At 40.7% G+C, this 16,396-nt stretch overlaps 1 protein-coding gene across 5 annotated transcripts; it reads right to left on the reverse strand.

The window, feature by feature from the left end:
- Positions 1-2,532: 2,532 nt before the first annotated feature.
- tsku (tsukushi small leucine rich proteoglycan homolog (Xenopus laevis)) lies at positions 2,533-11,494 on the reverse strand. 5 transcript variants are annotated; one of them, XM_048981402.1, is made up of 2 exons: positions 11,295-11,494; positions 2,533-5,820 (listed from the first exon to the last, which is right to left on the reverse strand). In XM_048981402.1, exon 2 carries the CDS (start codon positions 5,812-5,814, stop codon positions 4,771-4,773), a length of 1,044 nt encoding a protein of 347 aa, XP_048837359.1. In that variant the 5' UTR covers positions 5,815-5,820; positions 11,295-11,494; the 3' UTR covers positions 2,533-4,770. The 5 variants fall into 5 exon arrangements, with proteins under 5 accessions (XP_048837359.1, XP_048837364.1, XP_048837360.1 ...); XM_048981407.1 differs by having other exon boundaries at positions 11,161-11,295; XM_048981403.1 differs by lacking the exon at positions 11,295-11,494 and adding an exon at positions 7,515-9,122.
- Between the last annotated feature and the right edge of the window lie 4,902 nt (positions 11,495-16,396).

A 16,396-nucleotide genomic window follows, 5' to 3' on the forward strand; every position in this document is an offset into this window, starting at 1 on the left:
TTTGAGGATAGTGAATTTCCCGTTTGCTTGATTGCCATGGGCACCACTATGGGTGGAGATTAATATAGTAATAAGCACCATACATTATCGTCCATTATTAACTGCCATGGGTAGACACTGGAAGCGGAGGAATTCTTCTAAATGTGCGATTTTTTGAAATGGTGTCTGGTTTGATTTGCGGGACATCGAAATCCCTTCCTCCTCCTTAAATTGGTTACAGAAGTGGAACTAGAACTGTCTGCAAGACAATTTTATTTTGTGTCGTTATGCGGTGTCTCAAAATTGCGTGTACGATACTTTCCTGAGGAACGTAACCAGATAGTGAAATAAGGAGCTTTGACCCCACACGAACATTTTCGGACCACCCCCCTTAAATCTTTTCAAGCTACGGACCTGACCCCCACAATACTGGTAGGGACATGACCCTCCCTTCCATATCTAAGTCTAGGCCCTTGAATAAGTCGCCAGTGATGAGTGTGTCAATAACAGTTTCTGCTCAGTTACAATTAATCATAATAATTTTTACCACAACCATTTTATCATGATAAATCCATTGTGCGTATGCGAAAAGGCTTTTATTCGTCGTTTTTCTTCAGTGGGAATCTATCTATCCATCCATCCTGACTTTCAATTCATTTGTAGTTCAAGGACACTAAAACGGATGTGAAATAAAATCTCATTTGTAATGTAAAACCGCTTAAGATAAAATAATTTTTTAAAAGTTATTCCTGTTATGACCAACCTTGCTTGATTCTACTTCTGTCTAAATATCTCTGTGATGTTCTCTCTGATTGGTGAGCTATGTACGTATTCAGGGGGGATACACCCTCCCCCCCCCCCTCACTAACTAACCTGCTGTTGGCAAAGACAAAAGGAGGGAGGAATGTGTTCATTGGCAGTTGATGCATCTAGCATTTCTAGGTATAAAACAAGTCTCCTACTGTCCAGCCAGAGGAGGTGCACCTTCAACCCTATCCAAATACAAGTCTGCTCTCAACCAATGGAATCTTAATTAGAGAAGGCAGCTCTAAGCTTGGCCCCCAGCAAACATTCGCATGCATAATGGAAGCGTACAAAGAGCCTGACCAATTTTATTAGACCAGAAAGCCACAATATCATTGCCTTATTCTTCTTTCCATGCTTCTGAAGTACTTAAAAGAGGACTATTGAAAGTACACTTATCCTGGATAAATAAAATTAATTAGATTACAATTCTCTGCAGCTGTGATGGACAGCATCCAACATTTTTTCCTGGGTGTATAATTATGTTTGAGGTATATATCCTCCAGCAAAATATGCATCCACATTTACCCTTATTGTATTATCCTGGGGTTGAGATACATTTCATCAGTGTTAACCATCCCGCTACTTGGGGACCCCCAGACGGTTCATGTTTCTGCTTCCTCCCAGTTCCACACTAATGGTAATTCCTAAACACAAGTTCGCCTAAACCACGTCTATGGGCTGTGGGGGGAAGCCGTACATACAGGAAGCTCTTGCAAACATGGAGGGGACTTGTAAATCCTGCACACAGAGCTGAGAGGTGTTAGATTTACTACCTATTGAGCTACTCTGTCTCACTATTTCATCCCTAAAGCATTGTTTCCCAACCTGGTCCCTGGCGACCCCCCCCCCGAGACTGATCACATTTTTGCTCCCTCCCAGCTCCCGGTAGGCAAAACCTAAACTGAGCCAAAAGACTGTCTGCTGGTCCCCAAGGACTGGATTGGGAAACAGTTCGTGATTTGAGAGTTAGAAAGGTGCAGAGCACCAGACAATTCAAAGGATGTCTGCTGTGGGTCTCTGTAACACAGACCTGTAGTTGCTGTGAAAAAGACTGCAGAAAGATTTCCGCAAAGGAGGATTCTGGACAGTGTCTGTACTCTCCTTCCCCTGCTCCTTCAGCTCATGATTCCTAGAGGACGTGTCACAAGGTGTCGTCTAGTGTTTTGGGTTTAAGGCAGATTTTTTTTTCATAGTGAAAAATTTAGCGAAAATGCAACCCACACATAGCAGTCTGCAAAGACCAAGATGTAGACGTGCCCAAAATTAATCGTTTTTCTTTTGGGGGAGGGGGTGTATTGGATTTAGACATTTAATGTTAGTATAGTTTGAGGCAATAGAATCGAATGAACCTCGCCCCTTTTTGAGTCCCTAGCTTCAAAATCCACACCATGCCTCTGTTTTGTGTGGAATGGATCCTGCTAAGGGGGGGGTGCAGGAATTCTGTTGACGTTGGCACTTGAGAATAGCACTCTGGGACACCACCTTCCATGCCCAACAAGGCTGGTGGGGAGTAGCAATACTGTGTAAAATGATTTCACCCTCTAGTGTGGTAGACTGTGACTGTCCACATAAACATATCACCACGATGGCAATGATGTCACAAGGCTACGCTTTCGGCTAGCTGTGATTGGACGGCGACACAGCGTACGATATTAAATGTAGACGTGTCCAGCAATCGGAGTCCTCTTGCAGCGACAAAAAGGGGAATTGCCTGTATCGACTCTGCAGTGCACTCAGACCAAGTCATATGTGAAGAATCCTTTAATTCTCATATAACATATACATACACACAATGTGTTGACACCCACATACAAACATTTTTCATTAGCATTCATGATGCTTCATTCAAGATTATTTTAACCTTATTTTCATTCGTGATGCTGATTCTCACATCAGATAAAACAATGATGAAAAAGGTCGTAACACTGACCAACATTAGTAAATATAATGGTTCGATATTACTCTATTTTTCATTAAGAGATTTACTTTAGCCATTCGCTTGTTTTCTGCCAGCAGAAATAACTCCATAGATGTTATTTTTCAATACAAACGTGAAAGAAATGGTGAAGCACTGAAGCTTTGTAATATGAAAGTACATGCCATGGTGCACTGGTACCTTTAGTGAGGAGGAGAACTGGGGTTGTTCTCAATGACCGGTGGAGTTACCAAGTTGTTCATGTTAACTGTATGCAAAACAGAGGTGAACCTATTTGTGACTTGGCTATTTGCTATTTGTGACTCCTAACCAAATCAAATACTAAATGTGTTTCTAGTATTCAGAATTACGAACTCTTATTGTTTAATTTAAATGGAGAAAAAATGGTTATTTTCATTAGTTATAGCAACCAACAATCACATCCCAAGTATTAAGACAGGAGTATTTTAAATAAATTTTATATTCACATTGGAAAAACACAGTAAATGTACCCAGCCCCCTTCTTACTGAAAATATACCTAATACATTTTTACATTTCCTGTATCTCGGCTTTCAGGCACACATACACAAAGCTTGTCTTAATGTTCCATCTAAACTGGGAAAGTACCTTAATTTTGTCTGTTATCAGCTAAGGTTACGGTCAAATACACTGGTTCTTGGGGTAGCAAACCATACATTAGTGCGGGAAAGTATGTTTGGGCTACATGTTAACCCATCCATCCATCCATTTTCCAAACCGCTTATCCTACTGGGTCGCGGGGGGTCCGGAGCCTATCCCGGAAGCAATGGGCACGAGGCAGGAAACAACCCAGGATGGGGGGCCAGCCCATTGCAGGGCACATTCACACACCATTCACTCACACGGGCAATTTAGCAAGTCCAATTAGCCTCAGCATGTTTTTGGACTGTGGGGGGAAACCGGAGTACCCGGAGGAAACCCCGCGACGACATGGGGAGAACATGCAAACTCCACACACGTGACCCAGGCGGAGACTCGAACCCGGGTCCCAGAGGTGTGAGGCAACAGTGCTAACCACTGCACCACCATGCCGCCCACTACATGTTAATCGTGTAAGACAAAAGTACATACTGTTTCACAAAAACACGCCTTAAATTCAGAGCTCTGTCCAATGTCCAAGGGGGTTTTTATGCAAGAACTACAAATGTATTCGTGAATAGAGCATCACACGTCCAGCTGTTCATGAAACGCTCAGCAGAAACAACCTTAGCATTTTGTTGCTTGATGCGCTGTGCTAAGGCAACAATATTCTTTCTCCGTAACAAATAAACGGGACAAATATTGTGTAAATACAAAATGACCTTCAGCAATACTGTCATTCTTACCATTTAGCCCAGTCTTAAAAGTTACAACAAATATAGTAGAAATATAATGTACTAAATTAATGACAGTAGGGTTTAGGTGCTTCTTGTGTTCCATTGCATATATTCAGCTAATGCATATTTTTATACAAATTTCATTATTCTTTGCACTAAAGTCTTTTTTTAAAACGTATCTAAAAAGGCTCAGGAACATAAGTCACGTTTCAGCTACCCAGCTATGTGATTTCGAAGGACTGTAGATTACATTAAGCTTACGTCTAATTCTGCTCTGTCTGCCGATTCCCTGGTGGACAGTATCCTTTCGGATCAGAATGTTCACACTGCGTAAAATCAGATTTTCATCAGAGTATGGAAGGCGTGAGACATGAACTCGGCCATGTCAAGTTTCCCGCAGAGAACGAACAGAAACGGTCAGCATTCTTAGCATGTTTAGCGCAGGAGAAACGGTTCCGTTTCAAACCTCGGTCCATGTTGTGTCTCCATTTTCTAACTTTTGTTTTAAAAGCTCCAGTTTGCTTGGATTTAATGATGCATATGTGCAAAGGTATGTTATTCTATCAATTATACTGAAATAAAACCTCAAAAGACAATGATCAAGTTTAGCAGGAATATATATATACATATAATTTTATGATTATAGATACATAAAGGCACAAATGAAGTTCTTTTTGTATAGATAGTGTACTGCAAAATATACTCATAAAACCTCATAAACTGATGTCACTGACATCACAGGTAAGTACCTCCCCACTCTTAGTCTGTCCAACCTGCCTGTGGTATTGGCCTTGCTTCTGGGTCTTCCAGCACTGAATATTGTTCCCTAGAGAAAGACTTCGGATACTCGGCACATAACTCAGAATGTTATCTGGCAATGACATCACGCCGGATTCAGACAAGTTGAGCTCCTGTAAAGCAATTAGGCCAGTGAATATCTCCGGATTCAACGAATCCAGCTTAGGGTTATTTGATAAGTCAAGGACCTGTAAGTTCTGCAGGTCTTTGAAGCTCTGGGGCTGGATTGCAGTGAGTTTAGGCAGAGCACTTAGGGACAAATGGACCAGATCCTTCAGATCTACAAATACATCCTTCTCGATACTTGAGATCGGATTTCCATCCAAGTTCAGATACCTCAGGGGAATTCCACGAAGATCAGGCACAGTTCTGAGTAAATTCCCTGCCAGGGTTAGGCTCTTGATATTGGGAGGGCTTGTGTGCACTCTTCGAGAAACGACTGCCAGCAAGTTGTTGGACAAATCCACGCTGATGGGTTTCCCATGGGCCTTAGTTGAGAAGATGTCCAGCCTCAACTCCTGGATCTTGTTGTTGCTCAGATCTAGCTCTGTCAGTGGGAGGCCTGTGAAGACCACATCTGTCAAGTCCTCAAGAGAATTCTGGCTAAGGTCCAAGGTTTCCAGATATCGTAGTTTGGAAAATGCATTGGGGTGAACTTCAGAAATGTAGTTTCTGCTAAGATCCAGACTGACAAGGGTGGTGTACCCGGGGCCTGTGAGCATGGAGTCCGTGATGGTGTAGATGGAGTTGGAGGACAGGTCCAGGAAAGACGTGTCTAGTGGGATGGGAACGGGGGCCGGGCTGGGTCCCACGCCACTGCAGTACACCTTGGTGAGACTGAAACTGTCAAAAAGCCCATAATTCTCCACTTCACAGCGACACCCAGGGTGGCAGTTCCTCACAGATCCCACGTGCGGGAGGAAAATCAGAGACAGACTCACGCAAAGGAGAATCGCCATGGCGCCCTGAAAGAAAACACAACAGCCGCGTCAGATCGTTGCATCACTCTTACTAATGTCATCCATGCGGGTGGAAGAGCTGCCAACAAAATGGAAATCCACAGCGGAGTTGCCGTGTATGGGAACCTCGTCAGCTGTAAAAGGGTTTATGACCCCATTAATGTCACACGTGTACGCCAGAGGCAAAGTGCTGTGTAGACGGTGGCAGCAGACTGGAAAAGAGCCGCTCCCTGCTTCCACAAGTGCTGCTCAAGGGACGGAAGGGAGCATCTGGAATAATAATCAGCGTACAAGACGATCACGGAATACAGCACAGGAACCTACAAGATTCTGTTATCGTCAATATAAAAAATAAGTCTTTTTAGAACACTAACAATATACCCTGATTATAACAGGGTATAGCAACAGACCTCTAAGCTTCCTGGCCAATAAATGGTTATCTCCACCCTCAAATTCGGCGGAGCAGATGATGTAACTTTTTCTAGAAAGAAAAAGTCATTGTCTGACGCATTTCCAACTTATTCATCCAGATCCACTTATGTACATTTATTATAAAATGGTATTGAGAATGACAGCTCCGAGCCTGATTTTATTTCATTATTTATTTAGTTTTTTCTGTCCTGTATGTCTTAACAGGCACATCTTAAACTATGCCCTGAGAAAACTTCAAAATGAAAACTTTAGACGCTGTTTACATTCCAACAGACTCATAAACAAAAACAATCTTTGAGCTACTTGGTCCATTATAAGGAATTCTGCATATTTAGGCTCCCATGTAAACGTCCAGCTACGCACTCTCATGTTTCCTAATTAAGAGCAGTGCAAACGGAGACACTCCGAAATGGAATACAAGTGCGTCACATTCGCAGATTTTAAATTTCCTTTTCAAACATCGAAGCCAAATTTCAGCGATTCTCCCAAACAAAAACCAGATAAACAAAACATTCTTTAAAAAATCTCAATCGTTAATAGGCATTTCAAACTTCAACAGCTGCCTTGAGATGAATGGATAATTGCTTGGAACCACTACGATATTTGTAAATCATACGCTATTTAAATCTGACAATGCATGGTAAGACAATTTAAACCAAATAAACCAAGTAAGACGACTACGATATACAGACAGTCCCCGGGTTACGGGCAAGATCCATTCACTTAGTCTGTCTTAAAAGTAGATTTTGTAGCTAAGTTTGAAAAACAATAACACGGTACATAACAACGATAATAATACTTTAAGAATAAAAGTAGCTACACAGGGTACTGTTCCGTACCTCAAGCAGACGGATGGCTGACACCACGCAATGTATTCACGAGAGTCGCAAAACAGCGTACTCAAATTTATAAATAATACACTTTAAGGTAGTCCAGTCGTAAGTATGAGTTGTCCATATGTGAGATGTTTTTACCCAGACTGCCTGTACTGCTTAACATACTAGTTCTGAGTGCTTTGTTCACAGGCTTCGGATTAACGTTCTTTTTTTTTTTGCTACAACGTTCACTGCCAAGAAAGAAAAATCACACCTTTTCGCTGATGGGACTTCAGTGACTGGAAGGTCTGGTTTCGTGTTCTTCACTTGATCTCAGGTGTGGAAGAATTCTACACATCCAAATACCTGTCTGAAAGCCGTGAATGCGGCAGATGCTTCCCAAAATACCAAGCGCTAAAACAACAACTCAGACAAATATATACACACATATACCTTAAAATCTGCGGTTATAATGTCCAGCCTGTGTTCCGCTTCTTCTCAAGCCCCAGTTTTCTTCCTTTTTGACGTCTCCCCGGGTTTAACCCACTTTCGTTGATCAAAGCACTCCATCCCAATTCTTCCCTTAAAGTTCTCCACGCATTACCATCACGGTTGCTGACTTGCAAAGCATTTTATTTACCAGCCTGGACTATAAAACCCGATACAGAGACTTTAAAACTTCAAAGCTTCCGGAGGAGAAACATGCATTTCAGATTCACTTCATCTAACAAACACCAAGGCCACGCCAAGCTAATATCTTCTACTGCTTCTAGTATGGGAAATGTCACAAATGACGCTGTAAATAAGGTCCGCCTACCTACCTACGACTCTTAACTTTCAGCACTGTTCATCTAATGACCCGCTACATTTTAACCTTTGACAAGTGCCAGCCTGCTATTTAAAGAAATGTCACTTCTGACACCCAAATGCACGCAGTCTAAATAGAAACGTATGAAATTCTATGTTTTATACATAGCTGTTATTAGCTTTGTGTGTGGACAAACGACCGGTGAACCTCTTATAAAACCCAATAACACAACTGTTAGCAAAACGGAAAAATAAATCTGAAAGGAAATGGATTACCTTTTTGATAGCTACCGAATCAACTCCTGCGGCTGGTAAGCCTCCGTGCAAATTCCCATCGTTAAGTGCCGCAGAAGTTAAACCTCATCTAGTACCTGGTATTTTCCTTCCCGCAACACAGACCGACAGCTGAGTTGAAACAAAATGGTTTTGTATATAAGCTTTAACATAGAGAACAACTACACTCTGACACGCAGTTTAAAACCACATTAGACTTGTTTAACTACTGTAGAAATTCATCCCAGTCTCAGTCTCACTGAAATATTAGGTTAATAAATAACCCTGAATGTGCGCCCTGCATTTATACTGACATTCTCTTGTTCCAGTCCAAAATCTAACTTTTCCATTCTGCATGCAACTGGCTGGATCTGGGAAAATCCCAGCATTAATCGAGTATCACTTGCTGCTTCTAAAGTATTTATCTAACACAATTCAACAACAGAGCTGTTTTTATTAATATACTAGTTCTCAGTCTGATAGACCTTTTTTAACTTGTCCTCTTTATTCCTTTACTTGATCAGTAGTTAAGTTACTTGTTGGCGATGTGTATGATCTCAGCCGGCTGTTTTAAAAGATGACATCGTCCTCGCTGCGACTTGCTCAGCTGGCACAGATTAATCTGCAGAATGTTGTCTTCCGAAATGAAGGCAGACTCCAGGTCATGCCTTTATCTAACTTCTCTCATCTTGATTTTTTTGAGACCTCTGCCTGAAACCCAATTCTGAAAGAGCTGCCTGTTGCCAACATCTTTCCTCTACTTGGGCAGACCTGTCCTTAAAACCCCGACTGACTCAAACAGATTTTGCTTCCTACTTGACTGAAGGGCACCATTATCCCTTTACGGCTACCATTTTCCTTTGCGTCTGATTCTTCTGTGTAATTTCTAATCCACCTTCTTTACCTGTGATAGCCTGTACCAACCATCTCTTACCTCTATATATATAATGTTCCCTATTGAACCAAATCGCCATTATTCTAAAAAAAAAACAAAAAAAAACAGTTGAGCTTCTAATTTCACTCACTACACCCTTAACTAGTCGTCCTTTCAACCAGCTGGCCCTAATGTCAGAAGTCAAACACCATCTAAGCTCACATTTTGCCTTGTTTCGTATTTGACATCATCATGATCATCACTTGTGCTTCTGCAGTAACAGCAATACAATTTAAAAAACGAGGCCTGAACTGCTAACAGAAAAGAAATAGAATCACCTCAAAGCCTGAGCACATAGAGCCGGCCTGCTGAAGTTTAATGAGGCTCCCGTCTCTTTGAGGAATTCTGCTTAAACGCTTCTCGCCCAGTGAGACTGACAGCAGCGACCAAGTCTCAAAGTCACAGCATGAAAACAATTAAATTAGCAGACGGTCGACTTGTTAATCCTATAAGGCCGAATTAATGCGTGAGATTGGTATGAAAGGGTTTAATACAGGATAAACGAAATAAACAATCTCCATTTTGTGACTATTTTAAAGCAGCATGTCAGTCACTAAAGACTTCATTACACAGGTAATATAGTATGTAGTTTATATATGTCTGCAGAGTTGGAAAGTTCCAGTCCAGAAAGTACAGATCCTGACCACGATTTTGTTTCAACCAACCAGTTGAGTACAAGCAGAGTACTGAAATGGTTGGTTGAAACAAAATCTTGGTCTGGATTTTTACTTTATGGACCGGAACTTTCCACCTCTGCATAACCTAGTGTGTGTGTGTCATCATAATACTATTTCAAATAGGTAACAGAGAACCATTTCTAACCATGATGACTTGTCCAACTCAAATGATTAGTTACCTTTGTGTTCTCTTAATGGGACAGAGGTGGCACTTCCAGGAGAGAAATGAAAAATGAACGTCCCATGCAATATGTCTCCTTAACGCCTGTGAAATTGAAAGTGCCAATGGAATTATTGCCCGTCAACATAAAACAGCTTTTATGCAATACGGAGGCACTTCAATTTGGATGAATGCAAACATATAATGCCGCTAACTGCTTAAGGTAGATAAGTCAATTACAAAAATCAAAACCGCATTCCAGAACAGAAATGTTTTCAGGATATTTTCAGAACAAGCGCTGGCTTATTCTCGCAAGAGGAATCTGAATCAATAATTTATGAAAACCATGGAATCAACAGCCAGCCAGATAGCAATGGCATTTCTAATACAGCATTCCGTACTGCATCACACGTGCTTTTATGTTACAGTGTGTTCACTGCAATAACATTAAGGAATAAGACTGAATTGCGAAATGAACCGGGTAACTGAAACATAAGGACACAGCAAGTTTGGAGAGAACAGATCGATATTAACCAGAAACTCCCACCTAGTTTAATAGCAGCGACACATTAACATTATTTTTGAACGTATCAGTAGACATTTTGCAATTTCCTTTCTTTTCATACGTAGTATTAAGAATGATACGAATTGCTGTATAGTGCTGTGACCATAACCAAAAATAAATATAAGAAAGAAAAAAAGATGCTATATATTTTGAATTAAGCAAAATATAATAAACGTATTGCATTCTGCTGAGTGTCGACACAGACCCCGAGTCAGAGCGATTGGGAGGCGCTGGAGAACTGCTCCTTGTACGCCGCAGATCATATTACTTGCAGCCGTGGCAATCGTTACCTTAAAGCTGTGCCTAACGCACGCATGCAGGATATCTAACTTCAGTCCAGACATCCACCCACCTCCTCTCTCGCCAACCATGACACACGGAGATCGACTCTGAATCGGCGCATCCGCATTCTAAAAGTTTTTAACAACTAGTTCAAAATGTATAACGGCTTATTATGATATTCCACGCGCAAATGGACCAATCAGGCAACCAATATGTATCAGTTATGTATAAACTTTGATACAAACAGATACTTTTTAAAGTTCCCGTCGCAGCTCCGATCGCAGCCCGATGTTCTCGGGAATAAAACCGGAATGTTTTTTGCCAATATATATCTTAAAATCTGGCTCGTTCCATAACATGAATCTGGGCTTTTTTAAAAACCATTTCCTTATTAAATTTACCTCCTCTGCGCTTAAAGTTGCCAGATCGTACTGGGTTTTCCTTTTACTTTATCAAGCAAGATGATCCTGGATCTGAGCAGAGACCGATTTTTCGGGGGGGGGGCGGTTGCTCATATTTGTAAAGTGTCACTTACGGCATATGCTTTCCGTGATGGTCAAAAAAATACGACTTCGCCTGCCTGGATGGAACGGCGTGGGGGAAAAATCTCAGAGAAGGAGAGGGCACACCTCCGGTGCACATTTCACGAGGACTGGCCGCCTGCACCCCGACGGCGCTCCTCACCACAGCACTTCTCGCTTGATATTCTCCGGACGCTCGCGGGGACTGGCAACACGCTCTCTAGCGGCGAGGCGCTTCTGGGGGACCATCGCGAAATGACTCGGCCGCGGAAATAACGAAAACACATTTGTCAAATCTGCCTTGAAAAGGACGCTTCAGGGCCGCCACTGCATTCCCATCGTACCTGTAAATGGACTTACAGATACGCCGTTAAATCCACCATTTGAAATCCAGCGTGCTTTTTACCTGCCGCGATTTGTTGTGGCAAAACTTCACAATGAACATGAAAAATTAATAAAATTCGAATCCCCCAGACAGTTTAGTACTTAGAACGGTCGCGTTTGTAGCTTACATACAAGTATTTGTTGCTAAAGTAATAGGTTCATATGCATTCGAACAAAATGTGAACGTGATTTAGAGAAAAATATCACTGATTATTCCGACTTTTAAAATTGTATTCATTGTATACGTCGTCTTCGTGGACTAACTGAAGGAAATGCTTCAAGTGACAAAAAACACAAGTTTATAGCGATGTGAACAAATAGAATACAATTCTTCACACATTTTAAATACCGCGGTAAATTAGCGATATTTCTTTCTGTTGTCACGTACGTACAGCAATTGATAGATCAATAATATGATTAACAGGTACAAAAATCTTCGTCGATAAAATGCTGCAGGCCCCTAATTAAAATACAAACGTCATGTGACGAAAACGGACCGAAAGAATATGACAGTTTGTTATTTTAATGTGTAATGCAGGATAACTATTTGTAAAAAAGCCTACGACTCAAAAATGTGTATTATTTAAACTAGCAAAAAATATATACTCTAGTATAACAAAGATATTACCAGTATGAACATTTAATATTCGCGTTAGTCGCTTAAATTGTAGATTTCGAATACAAAGGTGCAGTACAGTTAGATATTTATAGCAACGATACCAGCAGATAAATGTTCTTCACTTGAGAAATAACCTATATGCCTAATATCCTCATTATCACACCAAGTAATACATAATATTAATGTGTTAAATAATGAAAAGTCCCTTTTGCCTCATAGAAAAACAAGTTTTGGGGGAGGACGAATCAAAATTCAAGAGACAGAAAACACTTATATTAATAATGATTTATTAACTAACTCACGTGAAGAATTAACGGGGGGAAATGTTCTGCCTGATTTCAGTGGCCCCTTAGGAAACGTTTCTTTTTTTTTCTCTTTTCTTTATATATATATATATATATATATATATATATATATATATATATATATATATATATATATATATACACACACACACACACACACACACACACACAATGTTAAATGTGAGTGTTTTCTGTTTCTTTTTAAAGTGGAATCATATGAATTTAAAATCATGTTAAGTTGTTAAGCATGCGATGGGGCTGGCCCCCCCATCATGGGTTGTTCCCTGCCTCGTGCCCATTGCTTCCGGGATAGGCTCCGGACCTCTCGCGACCCAGTAGGATAAGCGGTTTGGAAAATGGATGGATGGATGGAAGTTGTTAAGCATTTGTCTGGGAATGAAGACCTTGACTGGTAGATGGTGTTCAGTGTGAATGCTCTGTTCATATTCTAAGTGATGAGGTATACTCTTGCCAAATGGCTATTGCAGTTTTGGAGTCCGTTATTGCAGGCGTCAGACGTAAAGATAACTATGCTGGAAGTTCCCAGTTACTAACTTTATATTGTGCAATGCTTGGTAATCCCTGGTTAACCTGTATATTATTACTGGTGATAACTTAACTCATCACTTTGCGGAGGACAAAAAAGTATATCCTACTGCATGCAACAAGTAACAACATTTGTGTCTGTAAATAACGAATGACATTTCTGTTCTGCGGTGGTGGAACACTTGTTGCTTTTTTTGTATTCAACCGACAAAGTACTTAAGTCAGAATTATCAAAACCACCAGTCAGCATTTTAATTTCAAGCGCAATAGATAGCATTGCAGTGAGGGACGTCTATATAAAAACGGGACTACAACATGGATCAAGGATCACCCCAAGAAAACCTTGGAAAAATAGCTCTGAAAAAATGGAAGGATGGTTGGATGAGTGGATGGATGGATTTTAAGATTACAGAGTATAATTTGATTAATTTCACCATACAGTTTACACAGTAAGCTTTTGGCTTACTGTAGGCTGATTAACATATTCTCAAGTCAGACAGAAGGCGGATGAAAAATAACTTTACTTGTGTCGCGGAGGAACCTCTAGTCTATCGTTACGGGAGGGGGGAGGGGCAAGAGAGCGACACAGAAGAGAAAGACAACTTTCTAGTGGGAAAACTTTATTCTTAGGGCTGGAGCTGTAAAGATGCACCAGTGTCCCCTCAGGGTAAAGGGGATTGGGGGGGGGGGTGTAATTTACAGACTTGAATCTTGCTGGACCACAGAAATTCATTCCATTGCTTCATTACGTCCCAGAATCCCCTCCACTGTCTTACACACACATACTATTACACAATAATTAATACATATAATCACAATTAATTCATTGATTGCAGCATTAAAAGAATGTCCTTTAGCGTAATTGCTATCAGCTATTGTTACATTGTAAATGACTGGGATAGGCTGGTGCCTCATCCTGGGTTTGCCCCCTGCCTTGCCCCCATTGTCACTGAGATAGGGTCCGGATCCCCCGCTACCCAGAATGGGAAAAGCGGCTACAAAAGTTGGATGTATGGATAGGAATTGTGAATGAATGTGGGCCTACATACTCATCATTCTAAAAACGAAAATTGTATATGTATGCGATGCACCATGGTTCGTCAGCACTGGGGCTTCTACAATGCTAATGATTTAACAGCAAAGGAGAGTCAGAAGTCCTACAGAAACTACAGCGGTACAAATTTCAATGTTTTCACTGAAGTTGCGAATCCATAAGAAAGTTATTTCATGGCCATGTGGACTCTACGAAAATGTGAATCCTGCAGGAAAAATTGTTAGACTTGGCAGGTCGGAGTTCTGCAGCGGTGAGAAGTGCATATTTTTCCTGGCACCGCCTGCGTCAAATCGTTCCAGTTTCAGGTCAGGCTGAATGCACAGTGGTGCTGTGTTGGTCCAGGCAGCCATTTGTATCCCATAATGCAGTGTCTCCTCCCTGCCAGGGGTGGTGCTATCTAGGACAGAAATGTTCCGGTCCACAGGAGGGTCATTGCCAATGAGCAGTTCAGGAAACATAAGGCCTGCTCAGGTCACAGACTTCATTCCTAGAAGTGCTTCTGGGAATATCTCTAGAAGAGCCCAGGATTAATGGAGTCTGCTTCCATTAAATCATCAAAGAAAGCTAAATGCCATAACATTGCTTATGCTTCCTCTCCTGCAAAATTCCAATAAAGAAAATAACTAAAAACGGCTATGCACAACAGCAAGAGCTACGACGTCAGGTCATTAAAAATATACATTAAATAGGCAGCGGTGGTTTAAAACTCACAAACAAGATCACTAATCTGTGACCCAGAGAAATATGTTTTCTCAGATGAGTAAGTCTTTAATAAGAAACGAGCAACATTTTCTTGGCAGCTGAGTGTGTTACGTTACACTGTTAGTTATGGCGTATTCCTGTTCTTTTCCCTAGTATTATGGATATAGGTAACAGTAATTTCTTACTGTAAAACAGCAGAAACAAATGACAGAGTATGATGGAGAATTGTTAGGCAAAGTGAATTAAAATGATTCTTACGTCTTTTACAAGATCATGCAACCTCGGTATTCGACTAACTGAAAAAAAATGTTAATTGTTTTATTGACTTTATGCTTATTTATATTGAATTTAATTAACAAAATTTAATATTTATGTTTTTTTCTGAAATTAGGTGAGGATCTTATGGTTCTCTTTAAAATATTTAACATTTGTAACTAGACGCGTTTTTTTTTATCTATTTCTAAGATGCAGGTTTACATTTTGCCGCTAGATGGAGACGTGAAGATTTAAATAATGTTTCATTGTAAACGCTACGTATCGTGCCACCTACGCTGCCAATACCAATAGTGGAGCCAAAAATCATAGCCGGCAGAAACTCAGGCGGGCCAGTCCTATAACAATTAACTTAGAGACAAGAATTACACTAGAGACTCAACTACATATATTTTATCTATATTTAAATGACCCGTGGCTTTACTAAGACAAAATGAAGAAAGAAAGAAAAATCAATTTGCCTCCCAGAAGCACGTTTCCTCCGATCTAACCTCGGTTTCTAATGATTGAATTCCTCAGTAATGTTAAATGATCATTACTTATCCATAATTACTTATTTAATTATCGTTACACTATTCATGTACATGAAATCTGTATAGCACTAAAAGTGTGATCCAAAGTGATTGATATCTTCTGATGTATTGCCACAGCCTGTATTTCCATGATAATATATGGTTAATTACACGACATTTTACACGTTTTAACCACTTACGTAGTAAACTGATATTAAATCTATTCATTCATTCATTCATTCATTCATTCATTCATTCATTCATTCATTCATGTGGTGTGGATATTCACTATCCCTGGGATTCCGAAATTGACTATGGACGATGAGGGTTCGGCATCCCGAAAGTCCAGTGCGAATCGGCCGGATTAACTCTGTCTTCTAATGCCTTGTGTCTTTGCTGAGGCCGCAATTTTGTCCCCTATTTCTGGCGCCAGGTCAAAGGTGTCAAGGTGTAATGTTTAAGAAGCTCAACGGCTTAAAGGATATGGGTCAGCAGGAGGGCTGAACCACGCCTGAGCAATACTCGGCGCGAGATAAAAATCACCTGGTGTATTACGTTCCTTGCTCACTGATTCAATAAAGGTACCTGCCCCTTAAAGTGTTCAGGCGATCATTAATCCGGAGCAATAGGCAAAGATGACTTAAGTTTATCAGGTTCTAATGCCTCTCTTTTGCTATGTAAAAACCAACTTCTTGTCACCAATCAAAGTAGTCTTACTGAA

Source organism: Brienomyrus brachyistius, chromosome 17 (genome assembly GCF_023856365.1).
Source record: "Brienomyrus brachyistius isolate T26 chromosome 17, BBRACH_0.4, whole genome shotgun sequence".
NCBI classification, from domain to species: domain Eukaryota; kingdom Metazoa; phylum Chordata; class Actinopteri; order Osteoglossiformes; family Mormyridae; genus Brienomyrus; species Brienomyrus brachyistius.